This window comes from Haemaphysalis longicornis, unplaced genomic scaffold, assembly GCF_048455015.1.
Source record: "Haemaphysalis longicornis isolate Haplotype H1 unplaced genomic scaffold, Haemaphysalis longicornis Haplotype H1 scaffold_1, whole genome shotgun sequence".
NCBI classification, from domain to species: domain Eukaryota; kingdom Metazoa; phylum Arthropoda; class Arachnida; order Ixodida; family Ixodidae; genus Haemaphysalis; species Haemaphysalis longicornis.
In genome coordinates this window covers 296,453,408-296,473,406 of record NW_027526203.1, presented here as the reverse complement: position 1 = coordinate 296,473,406, position 19,999 = coordinate 296,453,408, and the positions used below count along the sequence as shown (strand labels likewise).

General features: G+C 46.2%; 1 protein-coding gene across 1 annotated transcript in view; it reads right to left on the bottom strand.

Annotated features, from left to right (window-relative positions):
- LOC144148487 (uncharacterized) overlaps positions 1 to 19,999 on the bottom strand; it is a 124,175-nt gene that overhangs the window by 53,550 nt on the left and 50,626 nt on the right. The window contains exons 2-4 of the mRNA XM_077680023.1: positions 18,632 to 18,780; positions 14,796 to 15,063; positions 5,891 to 6,025 (exon numbers count right to left, since the gene is read on the bottom strand). Coding sequence (XP_077536149.1) covers positions 5,891 to 6,025; positions 14,796 to 15,063; positions 18,632 to 18,780 — 552 coding nt within the window. The remainder of the gene's footprint in view (positions 1 to 5,890; positions 6,026 to 14,795; positions 15,064 to 18,631; positions 18,781 to 19,999) is intronic.

Sequence of the window (19,999 nt, the reverse complement as noted above, 5' to 3'; positions counted from 1 at the left end):
CGTGATTTCACAGTGAAGTTATAAATGTTACAGAATTAGTGTATGCTCTGAATACATGATCATCTATGGAGGGAGTATTGTTAGAGAAAACTTTTGTACCTGTTGTTTTAACAGAAGTATTCGGGAAAAAATTATATGACAGATAGCTGCTAATACAGCTTTAATATTACGCACCCCGGCTTCGCTGGTCAACCTTTTTAACAGAGTGGGAGGTCACTGAATTTTTTTTAACTCCCTGGTCGTAACTCGAGCATCTACCCTGTAAAGCAGCCCCGTTGTTCAGCTTGCACACAATGCATTCAAATGACCAATTCATGCCGCCAACAAAGCAAATTCTGCGAATGACAGAGACGTGCATGCTATTTGACTCAAAAATGCGATTTACGCTCTGGCTCTGCGCAATGCACGATGTCCTGCTTGCACTGAGTGGTGCCAGGGCGCAGTTCGAACTTTGGAGTCGAATCGTATTCCTTGATATCGTAATTCGCCGAAATTTTATTCTTGGCTGCAGAATTTTTAACTGAGTGCCTTGCGGTGAAGGTGAACCACATGGCTGTTTTTGTAGCTTATTATTATTGGGAATAATAGACTCCTTGAACGTATGCGAAATGAATTCGGATAGTCTGGGAACGTATGGAGAGGACACAGAGGAAATAGTTGGACTAATTTTTCGAACGAAGACGGGAATTTTGGACTGTTCGAAAAAAACATGGCCGCATATCTGCTCCTTTCATTGCAAATGTCGGCGAAAGACGATAGTCGACTGGCGCCCCTGCCGAGTGAATGCCTCCCTTCTCTTTCCCGCTCACCTCCCATGCTGTTCCTCTCCCGCCTCGTTCCTCCCAAGATAACACGCTAGAGGTTTGCCAAAGTCAATTTAAATTTACCGCGTTCCACTGCTCCAGGTTGGATGCCTCGATGCCAGCGCTGCCGCACGGCGGAGGCGCGCGTGAATCGAGGCACCCTACTCCAACGTTTATAGAACTACGTTGCCCTACTCCACGAGCTTTCCAAGCGGGACATGGAACCTATCTAGTGAAACGTTTTGTTACTGTTGCCGTATGATTTCTTAAATGCCACCAGGAGCTATTGTAGCGCAGACAACAGCAGGCAACAGAGTGAATTTTTTTCTGCAGTTGATGTAGTATTTCATTTGCTATCGCTAAAGCCAAGCATCCATGGATGTTTAAATAAAGGAACACTGCAAACATCACTTATGTATTGATTTTCTGCCTTATACTTGCGTAATGTTTTGTTCTTGTTGAATAATGTTGACAAGTATGAACATTGACACCGGACTTAGACGTTTAGATTTGGCTTTGGGTATATAAGATTATTGCGCAGCTTCTGTTTCTCTTTGGCCGGACGGCTGTGTGCGCTGTCCGGATAACAACCATCTCCACAGACACATGAGCTATAAAATCATGGTATCTTTCTTTTCTGAGGTCTTTGCAGGAGATTCGCTCGAGGTAGATGAAAGGCACATGGTAGCACAACTATGTTCTGCTTCAAATTCCCTACCTCAGGTTCCACAAAGCATACACTCCCGAATACTGAAGGACGTAACCTGTTCCGAGCTCTACGACATTTTAAGAGAAATGAAAACCGGATCGGCGCCTGGTCCGGATGGTTTGCCAACGGAATTTTACAAGCGTTGCTGGCCAGAATTAGGCTTTTCCTCAGTGCAACTTATAAATGCAATCCTAGCAGATCAGCGGCTTCCAAACTCGTTTAAGAGAGGCCGTCTAATCTTACTTTTGAAAGAAGGAAAAGACCCCTCTCTACCGAGTTCTTACAGACCAATAACCGTTTTGAATTCGGACTACAAGATTTTAACTTCCCTTTTGGTGTCCAGAACTAAAGCTCTTTGGCCGGACCTCCTCTCACTCCAACAGGTTGGCTCGGTCCCATACAGAAATATTTTTTCGGCACTTAGCCTAACCCAAGACATACTAGCCTATACGCGCCAAACTGGTATTGGTGGCCTGTGTGTCTCTTTAGCCCAAAAACAGGCATTTGATAGGGTCAATCATTCATACCTGCTTGCCGTATTTCAGGCATATGGGTTTCCCCCTGAATTTGTTCAGCTTCTCCGAGAATTGTATGATAATTTATCCATTGACCTGGTCATTAATGGTGTGATCCAGGGCGAAATTGCAATTCATAGAGGTGTCAGACAAGGACGCCCCTTGTCGCCGCTTGTTTTTGTCTTATGTCTAGACCACTTCATCAGAAAACTCGTTGATAATCCCAAAATTAGGGGTCTTCCCCTGCCCGGACAAGGCTCGGTTAAAGTGTCTGCGTACGCAGATGACGTGACTTTTTTTATCCGGGACACTGATAGCCTCACGGCTGTTTTAGGGGACTTCGAGTCTTATGCTCGACTTTCAGGTGCCGAATTAAATGTCACAAAAAGTGCTGCCCTCCCTCTGGGAAACGCTACACTCGCCCCCATCCATAACTTAAAAATAGTTCGAGACTTGAAGATTCTCGGCGTCAAATTTACCGAAGAAGGTGTTTCTTCAGACATGTGGCCCGAGTTAGTTGATGATATTCAAAAGAATGTTGCCAGGGCTAGGTCTTTCAACCTCTCTTTTTCGGAGAAATCGTATCTGATTAAATGCGTTTTTCTTGCTAAATTCTTTTTTGTCTCCTGGATTATGCTGCCTCCCAATCCTGTTACACACAAAGTGTCCCGCGACATTTTTTCTTTCTTTTGGGATGGAAACACGGAGCGTTTAGCGAGGGATGCCCTGCGCCTCCCACGACGCTCTGGGGGTTATAGTCTCCCTTGCATCGACCTCATGAGCCAGTTGTTGGCCCTTAGAGGCGTCTCTTCCCTTCTCAGTGACGTAGAAGCTCCGGGCAGGCCTTTGATCCTATACTTTCTCAGTCCTTCTAGACGGGTTCTTTGTCCAACTTTGGCCAGAAACCTGCACCCCAGTTCAGCTATCCCGTCAAGACTCTTCAAGGCCGTCATTACTTTAGCTAAGGAAATTCGTGCACTGGATGCTGATCTCGATTTTGTGAATGAACAACCTGCCAGGCGGTGTGAAAAAATAGTTACTGCGAGATCGGGCAGACGTGTGGATCCACCAGATTTCCCCTGGTTACGGCTGACTTCAGGTAGGCTGCCAGAGGACGCCAAAAACATCCAGTGGCAAAAAGCGTGGCGAATTCTTCCCACGAAAGACAGATTATTTCGCTGAGGAGTAACACAGAACTCTTCCTGTTCCAACTGCGGTCAACCAGAATCCACGGCTCACACGTTCTCAAGCTGCACTGTTGCGCGTTGCTTTTGGCGCATCATACACCGTGCCGCTCCAAGTTTGGGGCTTGCACGGTATCAACTGAGAGAACAGTGCCCTGGCACTCCCCTTGGCAAACTATTCGTAGTAATTGGCGATTATATACTATGGCGTAATCGCTGCAGGGCTGTAGCACAGAATCGCAGGCTACGTATGCAGTGGCCCTTGCTTTCCTTTTTCCGACAACATCTCGTGACCTTTTTGGAAGGCGAGTTAGCCTTTTTGGGTGAGGAAGAGTTTCTGCGACATTGGTCTACCCGGTTTATTGAGGTTTCGAACAAAAGGGTTATTATTCATGCCAGTTTTCCAGATCTGCGTCCTTAGGGATTGTCGTTGTAACAAGTGATTTTGGTGTTAGAATTGTGTGTTATTGCGGTACAGTACCCGTTGGGACATAAAACCAAACCTGTTCTGTATATTGTTGCATTTTTGAAGCGAATGTTTTTGTATCATTGTTTACCTCGCATGTTAATCTTTTGGTTGTAAGCAACTCTAAATTGTTTGTATGTTTATCTTTTGTCTACAATCAACTTGAAGCTGTTTATATGTTTCTGTAAGTGTCTGTTACTTGCAGCCTTCGCGCTCTATTAGTTTTGTAACAACCGGCGCTGCACTTGTTTAATTGTTTCTGGTTGTTAAGTTGTATCATTGATACCAGGATTTTTTTATAATAAATTTATCCTTTCAAGACAGTGAGACAGACAGACAGACATAAAGACAGACCAAAATTTCTGTGTTTAAGTAGCCCAAAAAAGACAATCGTCTTTGAAAATCACAACCATTCCACTCTGTAAAGGTGGATGATCAGCAGAGCTAGATGCTGTGTGACGTTACCACCCAAAGAAGCACAGATGAGCTCTTTCCAGTTCTATACTTGGCTTTAGTGTCATCTACTGATGACACACCGATCGTACGCGAAGGGAGTGCGGCGCAGCTGCAAAGCGCGCCCCGACGATGCATAGGTGGTGAGCGGAGAAGATACACCGTAACTATCTTTAGCTGTATCGAAGTTACGAGGTTTTGTGATCTACGCACGCATCGATCTCCTGGAAGCTACGGCATAGCAGCTCCGCTGTAAAAAGAATGCGGAGAAAAAGATGCGCGACGTGTTTCTGTCTACGAAACATTTGCGTTGCTCTTGCTTCCCAGAACTGTGTCTGCTGACCCAGAAAGAGTCGCGGTGGCGCACGTGCCGTCACGTGACTCTCAGTGCGGGCACTCTGCCGAAAAAAAGGCAAAAAAAAAAAACACAAGGGGGCTCGCTCGTCTTAGGAAATAGGTTTCTCTCTTTTTACGTCCTTTTCAAATGCCGTGTAGTCACAATTTCTAGTCACAAAAGGGTATTCACAATTTCTACCCTTCGCCACCTGAATTTCCTAGATGTTTAATTTCTAGCAAAGAATTCTTGTCTGGGGGGAGGGGAATGGTTGAATGTTAGGCAGGTGTAAAATTGCCTTCATGGTTTCCAATTGATAGAATATGTCTGGCGGAGTATACGATAGCTTTGGCACCCTGTCATCGACCTACGCCTGAATTGGAGGTCATTCGGGGCGCGTGCGTGCTGCAGATGAAATTTGACTGGCTGACGTATTTCTTGGGCACCATCTGCGGCGAACTACAAAGCTTCATTCGGTGGTCTTGTTTGTTTAAACAACGCTATTCTGTTCACGATTTTTGCTTACACTCATCGCTGGTCAGTTTTATCCGCAGAGGGTCACTTGGAAGCTCTTGGGCACATGAATAATGCTGTTAGCTGGTTCCTATAAACGGCACTCTGAATTGAAGGCTAGTCGTTCTCACTCCAACGTCGGCTGTCGCTTGCCTAGCTCTTTTATTCCTATTGTAGGTAAAACAGTTTGGTGGGGGCACAATATGCAGAATCAAGTACAAGCAAATTTTTTTCAGTCGGCGCACGCGTTACGCACGTAGTATGCGGGGTAAGTGCACGTAGGGGATTGGGTCTGAAATGGAAAACCAAGCTGGGAAACTGCCGTTTGGCTGAAGCCGATTTACGCTCTATGTCTTAGCCACCTGCTACCGGCACAAGAAATCAAATCTAGGCAAGAAGGTTTTTTTACCGTGCAGTTTTTTCTCGAAACATTTATAACCTCAAGAGTGTTTCCCGCAGCCCCGCTTTTGAGCAGTTGGAAATTTTCCGCGTTTGTCAACGCTGACTCTTTGGGGAATTTGGCCTTCCGTTCATTTTGCTCCCACTACATGATTCACCCTTGACACATTTGTCTGGTGAGTTGTTAGGCACTAAGGGTTTGGGTGCTCACACAACCTGACAGGACGGCGATTGCTCCTTGTCTCGGCCTCCCGAAAAATATGTCATTTTCAAGACGAGGATTGTGCCCAAGTAAAAAAAAATATATTTCGCATCCAGGATTGAGACTCTGGAAGATTAAATAGCGCCAGGCGTCACCTCCTATCATGTTGAATGGTAATACCTTCTAATATGAAATTGCGTAGAAACTCGAGAGAAGGAGTTCGTGCTCCAGAAATCTCTCTTGATTTCGTCTGGCGGAACAGCTGTCGCACGCACGACGGTGCGTGCTCAAAACGGCTCAGCGATTGCTTACCCGGTAGAGCGATGAGGGCGTCTCCTGTGACTCCTTCTCGACCGTGGTGCGGATCTCCTTGGTGATGCCCGTGGAGGGGTCCTTGACGTGCTCCACGGAGCTCTTCACCTCACGCATGCTGCCGGGACTCTTGTCCTGCGCCACATGAACGGTACTCAGCTTCAGTGAACGCCCCAAACCTTCCACGACGAATACCGCAGCAACACGCCGAGGAGGGAGGACATGCAACTCCAAGAGGTTTCATGTGACTGTATTCTTCGAAATATATATTAGAAGATCTTGGTTAACGGCATGGTATTCCTGATGTATAGAAGGCTGGAAGTAATTTCTAAGTGCAATAGTTGAGGTGACTAGACGTATTGATACTGCTAAAGGCTTCACTAAGCCACCTCTGCCGACGATGGGGAGCTCATGAGGCCCTGCATCGCAAGATTTGATCAATGCTCCCTTGCGAATTCAACAATGTAGTCAATCTAAGCGCAGTTATTGCATTTAAAAGTTAGCATGTTTTGCGCTTTTCCCTGTACTTCTCTCCCGAGCTCTTGGTAGTGCCGCACTGGCGCAGAATGGTGACAGGCCTGGGCATGCATACGTCAGCGAACAACTACCGGTTTAAAGTTTTCGTGCCTTGAGGAGCACTCCCGCCGCTTAATAGACTAAAGCACCAAAAGCTCTAGGCGCTTAAGAATGGCCGGTATGGCAGCAGAATCTGTTGTGCGCGCAACGAAGTTCTCCTGTAGTTAATTTTGCCGGGTGCTCGCTGCAGAAACGCCGAAGCCCAACCATCGCGTGAAGCGCCGCTTGCACCGATTGCAGCGTGGCGATCGCATTGCGCTACAAGAATATGCAGCCAGATAGAACATTCTGATTTTCTCATCGAGCGTCGGTAGCGAAGTGCCGTCCACAAACGTAAACGAATTTTCGTTTGTTCGGCGCTGTGAGCTGGATACGCCGTAGCGGTGTTTGCCTCTCCTCGCTATTTGGGTGTACAGGATGGCCAGCTTTCTTATTCTCTTCGCGTGCTTTCCAGACGGTGATTGGGCAGCTTCATTTTCGTGTACTTATTTGAAAAGCCAGTTTAGAAGCTGTGGACTGCAGTCCGCGAATTTGAAATTCACTGGTTCGCATTGTTCAATAAAACGTTCGTACTGTTTTCCAAGCAGCGACGAGAAGCATGCCCGGTACCGCGCAAGGCAAAACGAGTGTCACTCAAGCAGTATAAGCGCATTTTGGCAAACTGCGCGTATGTCTTGTGACGAAAAGCCTGCCTGTTAAAAAAAAAAGGCAAGTAATCCTCGATGAATACGATAGTGCAGGACGACACTTACCCTTCCCGGAAGTGTTATGAAAATGCCGTTCCATGGGAGGAAACTCTGTTACATGACGCATAGATCTACAGATCGATTCCTGGGGCTTACAATAATAATAAAAAATAGTGGGGGGTGGGGTGTTTACGAGCTTTGCAGCGAAACTCTTAGCTTTCGGGTGTACGCAAAGAAAAAGAAACATACAAAGTGAAATCTCGTTTATAGGTTTTTCACGAGAACCAGGAAATAAAACGTATTATCCGAAAATCGTATTATCCAAATAGGTTCAAAAGAAAGGAACAATATGCATGCTCCATCACCGACTCACTTTTAGGGGGCAAAATTGATACTGCTCAATTTGTGCTGCCCTTTCTTCTTTTAAATGTGCAGGAGTAAACTCTTCTAAAATGTCCAAAAAGGAGCTGCCGGTATTTGTTCTTTGTAAGGCACTGCCTTGTACGACAATCCATGTCGTGACGTAAATTGGTGAAGGCAGCCTCCGGATGCTTGAAAGTTTTCAATACCCAAGGAGAGCGCGACGTTGTCAGCTGTTTCGCGTAGGGATGACCCGCCGAAGTTCCCTCGTGGCGCTCTAACTTCCTTGAACCATGTAAGCAGGATGTTTCCCTTTTACTCATGCTTCGCACTTCGCGTTTGTTTTACAACACGTCCAAAAACACGCAGCTTCTTTAGAAGTTACTCTTGCTGACCGACAATGGTGTTGAGCGTTCACACTGGCAAAGAGAGCTCGCTTGCCAATTACACGCACTTCCTCTTCGGGTTCTCTTCGAATCGGCGTACAATTTCCACTTGCGCCTTGCATTTCTTTGACGTCGTCACAAGCCTGGAAACACGGCCGCGCATAGAAACAAGGCAAAAAGAGAACAAATCACCGCGCGGGAAGCACGGTCCATGGGAGAAGTAGAGGGGTAAAAGGGAACGCCTACACCCAACCATGACGATAATAATTATTTTGCGATGGTAGAGGCTTTATATCAGGTATAAACATAACGCCCACTCATCCACCGCACGTATGTCGCGAATGTGAGCGTGTGCTCGCGCTAGCGTGTCGTAGCCCCTTTTCAGAGCGCATCTACGAGCATGCCGTATCGGCCACTACCGATTCCTACGCCGTATGCATATACAGGGACTTTTGCGTAGTTTGTTGAATTGATACAGCAAAAGGAAGGGTTCGAGTTACTCAGACATCAGGTTCACATCAGACATCATATTAAAATTATGTAGTGCCTTTAGGCACTACATAATTTTAATAGGACTTTCTTTAGTTAAGTCGATTCTTCTAACCTCAACAACTTACTTAATATTAAAAGAAACAGGCTTGAGCCTACGAGCGTCGAATTCAAACGGCAAAAACCTGCATCTACTATCCAGCAGGATGGGGCGCCTTACAGGTTTCAATCCACACGCTCACTTTAAAAAGTACTCAGCGCTTTCCATGAGGTCAACTGCAAATATTTTTGTTGACCGGAGAATTGCACACAAAGTAAGAAAATTGGTCGAGTGAGATAACCCTGTTGGCGAACTTCTTACTCAACTTCTGAAAAGCGTTTCGCCACACAACGCCATCTTGGTTTAGCTCAGTCGGTATTATAGAAAGCGAAAACAAATGTGAGGACAAGTGTTAGCGCGGGTTGCGACGTACCGGTGGCACTGACGCATCCCTATGCCTGATGCTGGAGGCAGAAAATGTTCACAAATTAACATATGAGTAAATCCCTTCAGCTCACCGGTCTTCAATACGGTATAGCATTGTGCACTCTTACCCGCCGCAGTGGCTAAAACCCTTTTGCTGCTGAGAATGAGGGCGCGCGTTCGATGACGTAAATGATCACACTCGCTGCTCGTTCGGCGGTAGATGGCGTTTACACGTTCGTGCTGAGGTGTGCTGGTATGCTTAACGCAATTCGTCGTAAGGAGGGGAACCTAGCCATCGAGACGCCTCCTCTACAACGAGCATCAGAAATGGCTGACGAAGCTTTACGTTTACGTTACCAATCATGGTGCGAGGGAATCGTTTATTTGAAACTTTTTGTGGTACAGTGCCACCGCAGAAAATCATTCTTACACCGCATTATACAGTGATGTTACGCAAACTTGAAAATACCTTCTACAGCTGCGTTGATTGCGATGATAAATCAACTCGAAGTGTAATAATATTAGAGCTTGCTCTTCCTGCTTCTTTTGTTTATCCTCATCCCCATCCGTCAGTTGTCCATTGCTAGACTAAGGACACTCGCACTCTTTTACGAATAATCTTCGAATATACAAATTCGAGTGCTGCGGGACAACGCTACCGATTAGTTTATATCGCTAGGCTTTCTCCAAGGTGCGACGCAGATCTTGATCCTGCAAGCATTTTTGTTCTTCGCCTTACCTATAAACAACCGCCACGAACCGCTACTGTGACATTTCCAGCGAACCTTGTACTGTGCCACCCATGTTTGTCTCCCAAGATTCTTATTATCCCGCCTAGTTTTCGGCCTGCCTTTACTTCGTTCCGATTACTAATAGCAGTCATGCACAAACCTGTTTGTTATCCGCTTTCCGCGTCACATATGCGCTCGCATGTCTTCCTGCTGTTCGTTTACTTCTCGAAATTCAGTTCGAATGTCTTTTAGTTGCTCTCTAATTCACGTTCCTGGCTTCATACACCGACCGTGACACCTGTGATCGTTCTTGCAATAGATGTCTGGGCTGATCCCAGTATTTTTTTGCGGTTCTTCGCAAAACCTCAAGTTTCCGCCTTATACGTAAGCACCAAAGGAACGTATTGATTGTAGACATTTATTTCCAGAAACGGCGTGGGCTTGAAGTGCTTTCGAAGTGCATGTTATTCCGTACAAAATATCATTTCATTGTTTGGTTGTTTAACGCAATTGTGAGCGTCCTTAGAGAGTGGTACTCCTCATTTTTCAGCCAGTATTTTTGATTGATTGATTGATTGATTGATTGATTGATTGATTGATTGATTGATTGATTGATTGATTGATTGATTGATTGATTGATTGATTGTGAGGTTTAACGCACCGACGCAGCACAGGCAATGAAGCGCGCCGTACTGGAGGACTCCGGGATAATTCTGACCACCTGGGTATCTTTAATGTGCGCCTAAATCTCGAACACACGGTAGTTTTCGCTTTTTTCGTCTCCACCAGAAAACCGGCCGCCGCGGCCGGGAAACGAACCCGCGTCCTTGGGCTCAGCAGCACAACGCCTTAGCCATTGAGCCACCGCGGCGAGTGCCAGTATTTTTTTTAAACTTTCATGACAGTGCCAAATAAAATACACGCATTGTTTTAGTGTACGTTATCCAAATCTGTACGAGATGCAGGATATAGAAAAAGTACACATTTCATTATCTGCAATTTCTTCTCATTGATGGTGGTGCTTGTGCATTTTAACCATTAGATGTATGTTTTGATTACTGGTCAGCTCACCCTTGGAGAAAAAATTTCCAGACCTGATTTACGTAGCGCGGCATAACCACGTTACAAGAGAATGAAGAAGGGCTAACAACTACACTACCAACTGACATTATTAAAAAAAAAAAACACAGTGAATGCTGTTAGAAACGGTGCCTGTGCAGTTCCACCCAAATATCAGCTTTTCTTAACAACTTCCAAGTTACATTTCTTTGAATGCTCATTACCCACCTGTCACTGAAGCTTACGTTTTCATCCTACGAAGAAAAAAAATGCGAACAGGGAAGCTGCACCAATTCTCCTTTTTCGTTTTCTTTATTTTGACTAAAAATCAATAAGCAAGAGAATTCAAAAACTCGGGTTTTACTTCTGCCGAGATTACAGTTCAGCTACCGAAGATATGCTCTTCGGAGCGGAAGATTAGGCTTTTGAATCAATTTGTATGGAAATTAGCCGTCGCAGAGGTGGTTACGTTGGATTATATTTGACGAGTGTCGTCTTTACGTCGGTTTCTTTACACCTGCCTTCTTTTCTCCTGTCTAATAGTTGGCCTTGTTCCTGCTGTGCTTTCAAACTTCCTCGTTCCTCGGTTACCCCTTCCATATTCTTGTTTCCCGTGATAGTTTCAGATGTGCACCTGTATGGCACGTGTACGCCCTACCACCATTATGTAAAGTGAGGACGGCAGCAGGGTGCGAGGAAGTTGGCGGTGTTCGGGTTTGCTGTGAATGTGCACCGCGTGGTAAAAGCGATCTGCCAAGAAATGTTGTATTGTCGAGAATTGCTCAAGGAAGACCGAGTCTGCATTGGATCACTCTCGTGATGAGTATGCGCGCTCTGAGGGACCGCCTATTCGTTTCGTTCAAAATAAAGTCGGCTTGCGGGACATAATGTACTACCCCGCGCCTCCCCTGCACCGACATTGCTATGCAAGAGCATGTTCAGAAAAGAACGTCGCAGTTTGTTAGCACGCAGCCGTTTAGTGCTGAAACACCGCTAGGAAAGGCAGTTTGCGCTGAAACACTGTTGGAAAAGACCTGTCCAACCTGATGGAATTTTTCATGCTTATAGAATTTTATTAGATGCCGAAATTTGTGCGATTCGGTTTAGAGTAGGCGCATTTGCACAGGGCTTCCAATGAACTCAATGCTTCAGACATACCGTTTATGCTCGCAAAGCGGCGCGAATGGACTCTTGTGTTAGAACGGAAGTTACAAATTTTGCTCCACCATGCGCTCTGCATTTGCACACACGATCTGAATTCGGTTTTCAAGAAGGTAATACGAGAAAGCGACAAAAAAAAAGGGGGGGGGGGGCACATAAAAACCGGCGCTAAAAGTTTGTGGTGGATTGCCATGGTATGTTGCGCATATTCGAGGAGGAAGGTTAAAAATGAACGGAAAGGCTCTGAAGATAACGGTGTAGAACCCGGTTTGCTACCCAGCACTGAGTCAATGGTAGGTTAAAATGATAAAAGCGAGGGCAGGCAAAGAAAATCCAGGGAATATTGCACTCCCACGCAAGACTTGAATGGCGAAGCTGCTCCAGGGGAGCATTGCTGGACACATAGTTAAGTTTCAGTATCATTGTTTATTTGCATAGTTGCGGTGCTAGTAATCGTCGTCATATTCGTCGAAGAGGTCGTCATCTTCTTCGCGGCGAGTGGTGGATGCAACGTCATCCTCAGCATTGCAGACTTCCGACAGCTTTGCGTCATTGACTCGAGGCAGCGGTGGCGGGATCTGCGAGTCGTCTTGGGAAGGAGTGGCACACTCGTGGCCATGTCTCCAATTATCCATAATGGCTTCTAGAGAATGCGGTGGCCACGGTGACCTCTCCCAAGCAGGGTAGTTTTTCAACGTTAGCATTAGCGCTGGAGTTTTTGTTTACATGCGAGGTAGCGCTTGACGACACCGCTGGAGATTTTTTTTTTTTTTGCTAAAGCCACTGCGTGAGCCGGGGACTCGACGGTCGCCGCGAGGCACGCGCTCATGAGTGCTCGGCATTTTCTTGGTATTTTGTCATGCAACGGCAAACTTGCGGCTTGCAGAACAGCTCCGGTCTTAGAAATGGAGGTAGGAGCGCAAACGCGCTCATTTATAGACCATTATAGGGCACTAAAAACGTTCGTGTAAACGTGTGTCGTTAAGCAAACGGCTTTTGTCGCCTTCTGGGAACTTGATGGTAGGAAGTTTGTAGTGAACAGCCGATCGTCCAATTGTTTATTTTTTTTAACAGCGAACCTGTTTAGCAAATAGTTAGTTTGCTTGTCCGCAGTTAAAAATACCAAAATACCGCAGTTAAAAATACCAAATGCCGAGCGCACGTGAGCGCGTGCCTCACTTGAGACGATTGATTGATTGATTGATTGTGGGGTTTAACGCACCGACGCAACGCAGGCGATGAGGCGCGCCGTAGTGGAGGGCTCCGGATTAATTTAGACCACCTGGGGATCTTTAACGTGCGCCGAAATCTCGTACACACGGGCGTTTTTGCTTTTCGCCTCCATCAGAAAAGCGGCCGCCGCGGCCGGGAATCGAACCCGCGACCTCGTGCCTCACTTGAGACGGCCCAACGTCCCCGGCGCACGTTTGTCAAGCCAAGCATACCCACTGAAGCAGATGGGGAAGATTGGCAAGAAAGCTCTAGCATTCGCCGTAGTCGGGCAACACTTTCTCGGAAGGAGAAAGACTCCAGCGTTCGCCGTAATCGTGGCAACACTTGCTCGGAACGAGAAAGACAACTCATGAGTACGCCCCTTCAAGGTGATGTCCAATGATTCTCACTTCCAAAGAAACGAAGGAAGCTCACACTTATAGCAACAATGATGGAGTAAAGGTCGTTGCCGAAGTGAAGCAGAAGCAAATCGGCTGCAATCGCGGACTTACACCCTCGTGATGGTCGGGAACGTTGCGTGCAGCTTTGCTACGTCTTACGCGTTAGTGTGAGCCTCCTTCATTTTTTTCAATTTCTCGCTTTATATCGCTGCACTTTAGCATAGAATATTACGAGCATGACATTGTGCCAAACAGCTCTATTTTTCGCATCCCTACACGCAAAAACATTGATTTCACCTGAATGACAAATAGTTGCGTCTTAAGGAAAAAATTCGACGAGTAACGGGGACTGATGTACAAATTGACTAAAAAAAGAGTAAAGTAATCAGCGCTGTGACATCAAGTGTTGCGCAATGTCACAGCATAGCCACATTTTTCGAATCAAATCCTATGATGCGTCTCATCATCGGTCAACTTTGGCGCTTTGATCGTGATTAATGGTCATTCAGTTGCGTTGGGGTGACAGTAACTCAAGTGCGCTTAGCTTCTCAACAGTTTAGTTTCTGAAAATCTAGCGTTCTAAGTAGGGCCTTTAGGTGGCCTGCAGAAAAATTTTCCATCTGTTTGCGAAGGATTATCGTGCGCATACATTCCTCTTAGTATGCTAAATACACTCCATGCAAGTATCCTCGACCCCATAATCTTGCAATGCTTCTAGAACCGCTTCGGTTTATGGTCAGTAAAACACTTGTTATTTATCCACCAGCGACGCGTACAGCAGTTTCGTAAAACCAGCGAGAGTGTCGTTGTGGATAGCTCGGTTGTACCGCTTGCAAGTTGCGAATAAATGTATTTGCAATTAGCCAGGCCTTCATGTTGCTAGAAATCTGGGGTGTCAGTGTCACTTTTTCTGGCTGCTACTGCCTGCTACTGTTACTAAACAACGCATTTACGACAGACACGAGACTGATGCGTGGATAATCTCTTTGCTCTGCACATCACCTTTCTTTCGTAACAGAAGTATACGCTAGAACTATTCGGGACTGCTGATGTTTTTTTTATATCCTGAGGCGTTCGGTGTATAATTTTGCAAGTTTGGTCTCTGTCCGTTGCTTTCAGGGGCGTCTTAACATACATATAAATTATGGATGGTATGCGACATTTGCTTGATCGGCTGGGCCAGGCATGTTCTCAAATCTAGAGTTGTTATCAAGCAAGGTGGACGGAGTATTTATACGCCATTTCCACTCTTTTGGGGAAGGTGTACTTTAGGCAACACGTTTCGCCCTCCCTGCATACAGTCAGGCTTAGTACGCGCATTGCCACGCCTTGGCATGAAGGAAGAACCAACGCCACACGGCGAGCGTTTTCTTTTCACCTGGAAAGGGACGAAGGGCCTCGGGATGTTGCCCAGGTCACTCAGCGGCCCCAGGAGAGTCAGGCCGGCCCTCGGAAGAGCGCTGGTACTGGTCAGCAGGCCCTTGGACAAGGTGCTACTTCCGGTCGGAGAGGTCTTCGGAAAAAACGAGCTTCCGGTCGGCGCTGTCCATACTGGCGCTGCAGCATTGGCGGCGGCTTGCGTTTCGATTTTTGGGTGCGGGTTATCTTTCGGCTGATTCTCGTTCTCTTTGTTGTGCTCGGATCCTCTGTAAACAAAGAAAAAGGCGGAGCGGAGAGCCCGACATAAGGTTCTGCTTGAAGCAAAGCTAGATTAACAACAAGTGGTCTTAACTGTGCTCCCGGAACGATCAATCATTGGGAATAGACGAGGAATGTAGGACTGTAATGAGACCCTGCACACATTTTGACAGGAACAAATGCACTCTTGGCTGTGACAATGAGTAATGAAAGCGGGACGTTTCCCATTGCGTGGGGTAGATAACCATGCTTGGTTATCTACCTGGCATGGAAGATATCCATGCCTTACCAGAGCGTATGTTAGGCATTTTTATTCGTCAGGTTTACTTCCTAGAACACCAGTTAGGGTTTATTCAGGTTCGCTGAAGTTAATGAGACCCGTGCAAGCTTTTAGAGCATTTAGGTGCAGCTTTCCGGCTCACCGCTATTCTTTCAGAAAAAAATTACTCTGGAGTTATTTAGTGCAAAACGAAGTTCTTTCGTACAGCAAATATTTAACGGGAAAGCTTGCTTTGTATGCAGCTTCAGGCTTAGCTCGTTGCCCTACCAGGTTCTACAGCCAATGAGTCCAGCAGCTCTGAATTTACGGGCAGTAACTTTTGACAGCGAATCACCCAAAAACTACTTACATTATTACCCAGTGTTTTTACAGAGTTCATACCCAAGTCGACTCCTTGCTCCACGCGAAATATCACTTTTTTGAAATTGTTTTGCCAGGTTCCTCGATGCTCGGCCTTTGAGCAAGAAACCCGGTGATTAATGTTTAAAATTTTGAGAAAAATGCATACAAACAAACGGCAGACAAAAATGTGAAGTTGATCCATGCTGTCAAATGCACCCTCGTGCACAGTTCTCGCAGAGAGGGGCCAATTTTAACTGTTCGACCACGCGCGTCGAACGCAAGCAAATTCATCAACACGCATTGATAGCACAGCATACTTAGCTTCTACATTTCTGTAACCGCTTGCCGAATTTCATCACGTTTGACGGAGGTGGATACGGAAGAGCCCAAGCATGTATTTTCTTTTTTATTGTACAGCACTGCATTGCAGGTCCTCCTGACGTAGTAATGGTAGCATTTTTACGTGCCATACACCTGAGTGAACGCTCTTTTGCCCGTCACTTACACTCGAGCGCAGCGGCGTCCGAGCGTGAATGGTGACCCGCATACCCCCTTCCAGGGCAAGCGGGCCTGGCGGAGGCGCCGCACCTGAGGCATCGCGAACCCCTCACGCGAAGGCCTTTCCGCTCTGAGGCTTGCGTCTCCCTATTTCACCCCACCATCCGATCCCCAAACACGAGGAAAAGGACCCACATGCGTAAACGTCCATACACGGATTTCACGTGTAAAGTTCGTGCCAAATCAAACGCGGCGGGCGACATCGCTTCCGACTGTGGCACATCGCCACACGCACACCAAAAGTAATTTAAGAACATGCATCGCATATTCTCAGCCGAAACTGCTTACCTTGTAGTCTATCCTAGTTCTGTCTATAGACTTCGTTCACAATTCTGAGGTATATACGGATTATAACTTGCAGACTTTCACCTATCTAGTAAAATAAATATACGGAGGAATTCGGTTACATTTGAAACCACGCCCCGAAGAACTGCCGCAGGTTTTCCTCTCCGTAGCGTACCGGACGTTCCAATCCCTGTGACCAACGCCCAACATCCAAAGTCTAACATTTATTAGCGCTGAAATATCATCCACGGAGGGACATTATAAAACAAGCACTGCACGATATGCTACATTGCGCAACGTTAGGACTCGACTGTCAATTACTATTATAATTTTTTGCGGAATCCGTAATGTAAGTCGGGCGCCAGGAAATTAAAGTGATCTGCCCATTTGAGGAGGATGTGAGTCGTTTCAGAAAAAAAGCCGGTCTTCCTGGTCGCCGATAGTAAGTGTAAAACAAAATCTTGCACACTGCGCTGCCCGGATCCTTGCCCAGGACTTGCCCCATTTTAATGTATCCTCTTTTCTCGACGGGCAGAGCGGTGGTCTTCAAAGCCCAAGATGTGCTTGGTTGGGTTATCCTTTGAGGCAAAACAAAAGTATACTCATAATTCAGTCCCCCACGTTTACGCTTTCTTGTGTCATTATGCAGACACAATAAGTCTGAACCAGATTCGCGCTAGTTCCATCCGAAAAATGGCGTGCTATAAGGATGGGCATGCAATACGTATTCTATAGTAGAAAAGTAAAATGAAAAAAAAAACTGTGGTTGATTCCTGTGTCATAGGAATCAGTAAAAAAAATACAAAAGTGAAATGCGCAGAGAAATCTGCAGCTGAGTATGATTTGCTTGTCGGCGCCTGTCTTGAGTGTGTGCTTGGCGAGTGATGTCCTGCTGACGGGTCGCTTCGGCAAAGGTGTACTGGCATCATTTCCATGACGGATATGACGTCAGTGAAATCTTGGGGTGTCGCGCCATAAAACACTTTCGTGTTAAAATATAAAACCTGAAAACGAAAAACCCTAAGTATCACGTACTTTTAAGGACTAAAGGTTGCTTCCACGCCAGAAGACCCTGTGTGCAGGGGTGCACCCTTTACAGGCCGCTTGCTTCGTTGTACTGGCGTCACTTCCGTGACGGATATGACGTCAGCAAAATATTCGTGTATCCGGGAATAAAAAACTTTCGTGTTAAAAAAGGTTGTCTGGTCAGTTAGATTTGGTGAGTAATAGTTATCGCACACATTTTTACCTTCAAAATCGGTACAGTGCACAATAGCAGCAGGGCTAGGGGCGGACAGTGGTGGTTATAGATTGAATTGAAGAAAGCGGGAGAAAAGGCCATCTTGGTGCTTTGATCATGCTTGTTGATTTCGAGCAGACACAACGGAACGTCAGTTATTGAATTTTGGTATTGCTCGATTCATAAAAAAAGCCCCTTGCTTGTGATATCGTGCGGGATTGCTGACCTACTAAATTCCTTAATTCCTCAAAGAATGTCGTTACCCGGCAATAAAACGAAAGTACTGAAAAGCTAGACCGTTCAAGTAGTCTCAAGACCCATTTTTGTGAAAGCTGTTCCCTAATATAACAATTAGCATTTATAAAATTACCTTCGCAACGACTAACAACGCCACAAAAGGGCTTAGTTGGTGCTTCGAGCCAGATTACCTGCGCTAAGTTCTTGTGCAGTTGGGAGGACGAATGCAAGGAACACTGGAACGAGGGAAAGAGGCCAGCTCGAATCCTTAAGATTTTTATCATTCCATTGTCTCTCGTACGCGCCACTCAAACCGCAAAAAACTTCGTGCCGTTAGTTCAGTAGCGAATAACGTTTTTTTGTTCCATTAAGTTCCCTTCCCACTCCACTTTCAAGGTGTAGACGTTAAACAAAACAAAACGAGGCAACACGTTTAAGCGAGGTGAAAAGGCCGTTCCTAAATCAGTTCTTCACTCGGCAAGTTGGGGTGGCTGGTCTACCTGGTAACATTGAATGTCGTCATCACGGGAGACACGTTGCGCCAGAACCTGGATTTATGCTAAACCGCTGTGCTCATGAAGCGTACTGTTTTGTTCCCTCCGCCATGTTGCTACTGTAGTCGCTAATGACTCACCTGCGCACTTGAATGACCAGCTCGGGGCAGCCAGACTCAACGATGGCCATCGCCTCGTCATGGCTGAGGAATTCGCATGGCTGGCCGTTGATGCTGATGAGCTGGTCGCCTTCGAGTAGTACCTGGTACGCCTTGCTCTTGCGTCGAGTCTGCGTAAATGGGGGAACACGGGGTATGAAAAGGGGGCGTTCATCTTGCAAGCACTTCGCAAGAAACAGAGACGCAGCATGGCATTCAAGGCAGAGCAGAGATTGTGAAATCTACTATGAGAATCAACGGTTACTCGGGCAAAACCCTTCTGGTAGCGCGCCGCGGTTACCGATGCCTACGCTGCTCCTCTAATAATCTTTATGAAATAAAGGCTGCGGTCTTATAGGCGATAATCATCCTCAATAACTGCACGGAAAATATTGGTTTCGAATGACGTGTGCTCAGATTTCGGAAAAATGAAGGGATTTGACTCAGGTTGCATGGAAGGAATCTTCGCGTTTTAACCATCTTTCTCTTAATAAAGGGGCACTGATTTTTCCAGACATCAAATAATCAATTTCAAGCAGACTAAACTGTAACGATGCACACAACTTCTCTCAGTGTGAATTTTCGAGAAATGTTTTTACGGCGACGAAATGTGGTGAATAGATTTCCCGCGGGATATCGCTGTGTCGCTTCCGCCGCTTTGTTCGGGATTGCCTGCAGGAAATGGGAGTTCAAATGCTCATTCGGAAAAGTTGAAACGATGTAGAGTTCTAATGGTGTAACACTGCCATTCCATCTTCCGCTATTTACAACCGAAACTATGCTAGCGCGCTGCAAACTTGCATACATTGTCGCTAAAGTGCGCTATCACGTCACGCTGTAAATCTTTTTCCTTCATCATAAACCGACGCGCGAAATTTCCGTGCCCACTGAAATGGCTGAAAGCGTAGGTGTGGCAATAAAGGAAGCGTTGGGAATTGTTCATAAGGAGTTGATAGCTTTGAATGAGGTGTTGTTAACGATAATCAGCCAGCGTTAAGCGCAAGAAAAAGACGAAGGACGTCGCCTACCAGGACGGGCTAATATGCGCTTGTCTGCCCTCTCCTTCGTGTCTTTTTTGTGCCTATAACGTTGGTCGATTACGAAGTATCAGCCAGCTCAAACCCATACGGTGTCGTTAACGGTTTAGTTGATTACCATCAATTAATTCCAGACCTGCACTCCCTTTCTCGTTTTAAATCGAAGCTGTTAATGGACTCTTGTGTGATTTTGTCTGTGACAGCATCGACGTCATAAGACCAAAAAAACCAAGCAGCAATTTAAAACTGGGCGAAGCCCGCGGCCAGCCTACACTGCGACTTGGAAAGTGGCCACGTGTCGCGCATCTGACGC